This window comes from Myotis davidii, unplaced genomic scaffold (assembly GCF_000327345.1).
Source record: "Myotis davidii unplaced genomic scaffold, ASM32734v1 scaffold964, whole genome shotgun sequence".
Classification (NCBI taxonomy): domain Eukaryota; kingdom Metazoa; phylum Chordata; class Mammalia; order Chiroptera; family Vespertilionidae; genus Myotis; species Myotis davidii.
Genome location: NW_006298351.1, coordinates 1,736,057 through 1,743,979, shown reverse-complemented (window position 1 = coordinate 1,743,979; position 7,923 = coordinate 1,736,057). Strand labels below are relative to the sequence as shown.

The following is a 7,923-nucleotide window of genomic DNA, read 5'->3' as shown; positions in this document are numbered from 1 at the left end:
ATTGGGTTGACATGCTTGGGAGGGAGGGTAGTGGAGGTGAGGGTAAGGGGGAAAGAGCAACCAAAGGACTTACATGCAGGCATAGAGGCCTGACCAATGGACACGGACAACGGGGGGGAGGGGGGTGGAGGGTGATGCGGGGACAGGGACACACATGTAATATCTTAATCAATAAAAAATATATTAAAAAAAAAAATAACTGTTTGTAACAGGTACCCTGTGAGCAGGAAGCTTGGAATGGCATCAGTGTCGGTAACTGTCTCGTAATTTTGATGGACCTTGTAGGACTTGTTGGAAACAGCTCTGAAAAGGGAGATAAAATATCAGGCCCAGAAGCTAGCACTCTAATTCCCATGTAGCATGGGCTATTATCCCACAGAGACCTGGATTACTACCCCAGACTCCAAAATAATTCTAACAATCTTACCTCTCCCCCTTGTGGTCTAACCTCTCCGTTATTCTCTTGAATTTAGAGCACCTGAACTCCTAGCTGCCACCATGAACTGATAATGAACTGGCCCCCAAACACTCAGGCACTCATCTCCCATTACTGGGGCTGTTTCACTTCCAAAGCCACCTGATGCCTTCCTTCAGGCATATCCTGAGGCCTATACCTGATTTGGGTCCTACCATAGAAGGTTTTAAGATAATCATATTTAAATCCTGACTCTCCTAATGAGCTTGTGCTTATTAATAAACAGGCAATTTTCCTTAATGTTTCTTGTGGCTCAACCATTTCATATATTGCTCTGCAGTAAAGATAGATTAGCCCCTACATGTTGGTTTCATCTTATACAATTTCTTTAAATGAGAAAAAATATACAAAGGGTTTAATACATGTACACAGTAGACAGTCAAAACATAGTAGCTACTGCCTGTCTCTGAAAGTAGTATTGTGTTACTATTTACCAATCCATGAGTACATTTCATGTTCCTCCTAAATGATTAACTATATATGTCCCACAGAAAACCTTTGTGAAATTCAGGATTTCTCATAGACCCTGGGGTAAGAGGTCTATGTTCCAACTTTTGCTGAGGAATAACAATAGGCACAGTCATTTTCCCCCAGGATACAGAGGGACGGATAGGTTAAACTAGGGCTCAAACTGGCCTCACAGGTCTAAATTCTGTATGACCCAGGAGAGAATAAGGAAATCCAGAGGTGGAGGGCATTAATAGCAGCATTAAGTACATCCCTCACAGGTCCTCCTGTCCCTAGGTCTAGTCCATTGCTGAAGACCTCAGTTGATTCCAGTTTTACTAGGGATCATGAAAAAAGTCGAAACTAGGATAAGTTTTCCAGAGATTGGAAGGTGGCACTGTTTTCCTTCTGAGTGTCCTCCAGATTATGTATCCCAAACTTTCAGGTACTTTCCAAGTACAGATCAGACCCCTTGTGAAGAGCTTCCTTTTACCTGGCTGGCTCCAAGCTGACAGTCCTCTGCAAAAGAAAACTCCAGCTGAGACGGACTAGGTGATGGTGACGATATGGAATCTGCAGAGGTGCTGGTGACCAGTTCCCCTAGCGCGTCGACCTGTCTCCTCAAGCTGTGTAAAGTGCCCTCTGTCTGCTGCTTCCCTTTGATTAACACTTCTGCTTGCTTAGACATACAGCGTCGAAGTTGAGCCTGAAAGTGTTAGGGGGAAGTTTACAGTTTTATATATCCAGAACTATTACGCAGTAGTTTCCTCACATTTAACATTTGATAGGCAAATTTGACTATCATAAAGTAGGAATGGCTGCTGAAAATGCTTGTCCTAAAAAAAAAAAAAATAACGAGGTACACACTGCTCTCAGTGTGTGTAAACATGTACTGTTCTGTGTTTTCATTAACTGGGCCTTTTACTCAGTCTATTCTCTCTACTGTAACGATGCTAAGAATTCCAGCCTCCCCATTAAATTACTGCTCATCTCTCTCTTCCTTTTCTTCCCAGACTCAGAAGATTGGTTTCTACTCAATGTCTTCAGTGTCTCTCACAATGTAGTTAATCCTCAACCCCAGATTCCTTTCTGGCTTTTCCAATGCTGTACCTTTGAGATGATTCTCTCAAAGCCTACAGCAGCACTGTCCAACAGAACTGTGTGTGATGAAGGGAATGTTGTCTGTCTGTGTTGTCCAATATAGTAGCCAGTAGTCACATGCGGCTATTGAGAGCTTGAAATGTGGCAACCGAACAACTGAATTTTAAACCTGATTTACTTAGAATGGATTTACATATAAATACCCACCTGGGGCTGAAGGCTTTTGGAGGTCAAGGGCCTCCTTCAATATACAAACAGCTCCCTCTTAGCCCATAATATATAGCTGTTCTCCAAAGGTGCATTCTGTCCTTCTGTTCTACTTCACATTTTTCAACTCTCAATTCCAAATCTTTAATTCAACTCTGACCACTAAGTCTAGACTCCTATTCTCAGCTGCCTACAGGCAGACATGCTTCCCTGGATGAGTCACAAGGCCTTGAAACTCAACATGCCCTGAGCCAAACACCTTATCTGACATCCAACCCTACTTTTCCAGTATTACCAATCTTTCCCCATTGGCCTCTGAGCTCCTTATTGCTTATCACTGTATCTCTATTTCCTGTCCCAAATGCTTAGGTTCTGTCAGTTTGGGCTGAGGCAAAGCAGCAGTGTATAGGTTAAATAATGCTGGGCTTTGACAGATCCTCTCTTCCCCCAACTGGTGGGCAGAGTAAAATGAAAAATCAGACAGAGGCCAACAAACCAGGACTACAGGCTTTATTAGAGAAGGACCTGCCGGGCTGTTCTCCCTGGTTTTTCGGCCTCTGTCTGATTTTTCAGGCTTAACATCAGAATTCACGGTTTTGAATACTGACTCTGCTATTCACTGTGTGATGCAACTTCTCTGAGCTCCCACCATGTAATCTACTCTACTGCTGTGAGTACTGCAGTAGAGCCCATGTGACAGCAGTATGTGAATGCAAGCAATTCGCCTCCCCACTCCTCAGTGTGCAAGTAACTCATGCTATACATGTCGTTTGTAAAGGGCAACCTTGAGCCGATCTTCACGGTGCCGCAGTTTCTCTCGAAGCGCTTCTCCACGCCAGTGTTCATCCTTTTTCAGAAGGAAAGAGAAATACCAGTCACCACACACCACTATCAGTAACCGACCAGCATTTCCCCCTACACTCCCCACCATCAAGCCTGTTTTCAGCTAATCCAGGGGAGGTGGGAGCCAAGTTATTCTTCTACAAAGTCCAGAGAATGGCAGGGTAAATCCTTACCATTATGTGAACCTGGGAAAAATTAGGTTTTTCTTCCAAAGGTGATGGCCTCTCACTCATGGTGAATGGAAAGTTCTCCTTCAAGCTTTCCAACCCTCCTCCTAAGTTTTCGTTCCTTTCCAAAATAGCTTCCAGATCTGCTGGTAGCTCTGGAAGAAACTGGTTGAAATTCTTCAGGCTGGTTCTGATTTCATCTTTCACCTCAGATTTAAGTGTCCTCATTGCTTCGCTGATTTCCATTTGTCTTTTCTCTAACTCATTTTGGTTTGCCATCTAAAGAGCAAGAGTCAAATACCATTGGTTAAGTTTGGGAATTAACTGGAATTAAACTGTTTAATGTGTCGAGTTTAAAGATCTACAGATGTCAAAAACTTGTCTTTTTCAACTACTGAAGTATCTATAAGCTACCATGGAAACGATTTTACTGGCATTTTGAGTGGAGCAGCGATAGAGCGTCAACCTGCAGACTGAAGGGTCTCAGGTTTGATTCTGGTCAAGGGCACATGGCCGAGTTGTGGGGCTTGATCCTCAGCAGGGGGCATGCAGGAAGCAGCCAATCAATGATTCTCTCTCATCATTGATGTTTCTATCTCTCTCTCCCTTTCCCTTCCTCTCTGAAATCAATAAAAATATATGTATTTTTAAAAAGCATGGGCACAGTGTTCCTTGATGATAGATTGCTCTGTAGAAGTCAGTCTCTCTGGAGTTAGATAGAGCTGGATTTTAATCTCAGTGCCAGTAAACATTACCATATGAGTTAGGGCAAGTTATTTCTTAACCTGTTACATCATTTATACATTAAGATTATACCTTGCATTAAAAAATATGAGAATTTATATGAACCACCTTAGTGGTATCCAATAAATGGCAACTACGATAATTAAACAGCAAGGAGAAAATGACCATTTACTGAAACAAGTCATAAGTGATCTAGATTATAAATGTTAATGCTAAAAGGGAGTGATCTGGTCAAATGCTTTCATTTTATGGGTAAAGAATCTTGTGGTTAAACAGTTTCCTCAGGTGTTACAGACTGTGTTGAATACCTGAGACTACTCTATGTGGCTCTCTCCATGAAGAGCTCAGGGAAGATAATATAGCCATACCCACTGCTAATTGCCCTTCCAAGTTAGCAGAGACTTGGAGCTTTGAAATAAAACATCTTTTTCTTCAACCAAAAGGAGTGTATATTGGGGGTGGAGGAGAGATTTGAGACACAAATAAAACCAAATGGCCACTGTGGTTGTCCAAAGGATAAAGCGTGGCAGGTCAAATGAGTGGCCCCAGTAGCCGACTAGAGAATCCTGGGTGGCCCAAATGCTGACACTGGTGAAGAGACACCAGAGGCATCTAGGAGACTAGTAGTCTATGCAGGAACTACTCTCACACCCTCTGCAGGGTAATGCAGGTTCCCCTGGAGTCACTCTTTCTTACCCAGGGTGGTCGGCTCTTACAGACTTGTTTCTGACATAAAATCTAACATTTCAACACACTTCTTTGGGACATGATAAAGCTTTATGCTGAAGAACTTCATTTTTCTCTCAAAAATAACATATAAAACTTGATGAATTTTTTTTAAAATATATATTTTATTAATTTTTCACAGAGAGGAAGGGAGAGAGATAGAGAGCTAGAAACATCGATGAGAGAGAAACATCGATCAGCTGCCTCCTGCACATCTCCCACTGGGGATGTGCCCACAACCCAGGTACATGCCCTTGACCGGAATCGAACCTGGGACCTTTCAGTCCACAGGCCGACGCTCTATCCACTGAGCCAAACCGGTTTCGGCAACTTGATGAATTTTAAAAGTATATTTTGGAATAGTAAGTTTTTCTTATGAAGGTATTTTTCTTTATTTTAAGACTACAAAAAGAAATTTGACTTAACATTCTATATATTCAGCTTTTCAAAATTTTCACCAAGAAATACTCCTCTTAACAAGCTATTTGAGAAGCAAAGTCTGAGGCCACGGGCAGTGAGCGTGCCTCCCGAGGCCCCCTGTCTGGCGGCCAGCCAGGCCTCCTGGACACACCTGTTTCTTGAGTTCTGTGTATTCATGCTGCATCTGGTTGAGCTCCTTCATCAGGCGCCTGGCCCGTTCGTGGTTGTCCTGGGCCACCTGCTCGATTGTTGCCATTTCCTTCTGCATGCAGCTGTTCTCTTGCTTTTGCTCCTAGCACAGGAGGAGGAAAATGACCCTGTGGTCCAATATATGGAGGTGTCGTTGCTGACTTACACACTCACTAGCTCTGTAACTTATTTTCCACCTGGGCCGCAGCTTGTCTAGTTGTAAAATGGGGGTAATTCTACCTGTCTTCTTCAGCAGCTGTGGTAGCGCTGGGAGTACAGAGTCTGTTAGCCCAAAGCCTGAATCCTAGGTCTGCAACATTACTTTTAATAAGTTACTTTCTCTTTCTTAGCCTCCATTAATAGTCTGTAAAATGGGAACAATGACCCCATCATCACAGGGTTACCGAAAGGGTTAAAATTTAGAAATCTGCATATTTATCTTTATAATCATGTTACCCTATCATTAGTTACAAGGGGCTCTATCGCCTTTTCGGAAACACGCGTGATTTAAAGTTACATTCACACCACAGGGGTTCATTAATTCCTTCAGAGAGTGTTAGATAAACCCATTTCTGTGACAGTCCCTGTTGCTGCCCATCTGCTTCCACCCACCATAAACTGTTTTGAATTCATCTGTGTATCACCTCCCAAAATTTATTTCAGGGTTAAAAGCATGCTAGATTGGGCTTCTTGGTTTTAGGATAATGATTAATTAAAGCTACTGGTAATGTTGACCAAAAGGGCAGGATGAGGAAAAGCTATGAGCACTGACTGCAGCCAGTAGCAGCTTGCCAGCTGAGAGTGCTCTCTGCTTTGTGCTGACAATGTCTTGTTTATAGGACCATCTTTCCAGCCAGGGCTGCAGCCCAGACGCAGACAACATCTACCATCAGCTTCAAGAACAAATTATGCAGAAATACACCAAAAGGAATAGTTGGGCTGACAGGTAATCTATTTTTTCTATGTTGAAACATAAACTGCCAGGGTGGCAGGTACTCACGAGAAGGTTTTTCTCCAGTTGGCTCCGCTGGATCTTAAGTGCTTCCTTCAGGCTGAGAACCTGTTTCTCGGATTTCTTTCTTTCCGTCAAGAACTGGTTCCGCAGGAGGCTGAAGTCAGCCCTCATAGAATCTGTCTCTTTTTGGAGAGCCAGCAGCTCATTTGACTTTTCCATTAATTGCTGCTCCCTTTCTGAAAGCTGTTGTTCTGAAATGAGCATTTTTAGTACTTTAGCCAGAGGCCCTGAGCTGGATGTAGGCAGAGCTTTCCTTCCCTCGAGGGCAGATTGCATAATGACATGCCACCCACTCCATCACTGAGTCTTCCAAGTCCCCTCTGACCCACACCAGAGGCCCCAAAAAAGGCCCAGATAAGGTCCCTCTTGACATAATGGGCCTCGAGGGCTGATTCCAAAGTGATACACAAGGACTGTCTCCTTTTTGAGTATTTGACTCAAAAAAAAAAAAAAAGCACCAATCCTGGGGTGCAGGGAACACAAAACAGACTGCTGAAGTGTTTTTTATCAACCTTTATTTTATTTTTTAAATATATTTTTATTGATTTCAGAGAGGAAGGGAAAAGGAAAGATAGAAGCATCAATGATGGGAGAGAATCATTGATTGGCTGCCTCTTGCACACCCCCTACTGGGGATCTAGCCTGCAACCTGGGCATGTGCCCTTGACCACAATCGAACCCAGGACTCTTCAGTCCACAGGCCAACGCTCTATCCACTGAGCCAAACCAGCTAGGACTCAATCTTTATTTTAATGAAGGGAAGCACACCAGTACTACTTCCTTCATAGGAAGTGGTGCAGTGCAGAGAACATGGGATTTAGAGCCATATGAGCCCTGTTTTACAGGGGGAACTATCTCCTGCTGTTCGATGAGAATCATGTATTCAAATACCTAGTACATCGTAAGACTGAATAAGTAATGCTTATAAATAATAGTGACACCAAAAACAAATTGTTCTGATCACACCCTTTAGAGTAACACCCTATCCAGATTTCACTTTTTACACCTCTGGCATGGCCACACTTTTTTTTAAAGTTTTTTTTTTGTTAGGTTTCATTTTCAAAATGAAACAATTGGGTCTGGTTCAATCAAGAGTTTTCAGGGTACCCTAGCTGGCGGCTCAGTTGGTGATAGCATTATCCCATGCACCAAAAGGTTGCAGGTTCTATTTCTGGTCAGGGCACATACCTAGGTTGTGGGTTCCACCCCAGGTCAGGGCATGTACAGAAGGCAACCAATTGCTGTTTCTCTCTCACATCGATGTTTCTCTTTCTATATATAATCAGTAAAAACATATTCCTGGGTAAGGATTAAAAAAAAAGAAGAAGAATTCTCAGGGAAAAGAAATAATAATCCCTTCAGATCCTTTAAGTCCACTGGGTTCACTCAGGGGTAAGGGGAGGGAACAACATTTTCTGATCATTATTAAACCCTGCAGAAAAAAAAAAATCATTATTGATTATTGGAGGAAACCAAGATGGCGGCATAGGTAAACACCGGAGTTTGCTGCCTTGAACAACCACTTCAAAAATACAACTAAAAGACGAAACGGACATCATCCAGAACCACAGGAAAGCTGGCTGAGTGGA

At 42.8% G+C, this 7,923-nt stretch overlaps 1 protein-coding gene across 2 annotated transcripts in view; it reads right to left on the bottom strand.

Annotated features, from left to right (window-relative positions):
- CNTRL (centriolin) overlaps nucleotides 1-7,923 on the bottom strand; it is a 75,759-nt gene that overhangs the window by 2,820 nt on the left and 65,016 nt on the right. For both annotated transcript variants that reach the window (XM_006773994.2, XM_015570642.1), the window contains 6 exons: nucleotides 6,320-6,525; nucleotides 5,282-5,422; nucleotides 3,247-3,519; nucleotides 3,015-3,077; nucleotides 1,416-1,628; nucleotides 217-303 (listed from right to left, as the gene is read on the bottom strand). In XM_006773994.2, coding sequence (XP_006774057.1) covers nucleotides 244-303; nucleotides 1,416-1,628; nucleotides 3,015-3,077; nucleotides 3,247-3,519; nucleotides 5,282-5,422; nucleotides 6,320-6,525 — 956 coding nt within the window. In that variant the 3' untranslated portion in view covers nucleotides 217-243. The remainder of the gene's footprint in view (nucleotides 1-216; nucleotides 304-1,415; nucleotides 1,629-3,014; nucleotides 3,078-3,246; nucleotides 3,520-5,281; nucleotides 5,423-6,319; nucleotides 6,526-7,923) is intronic.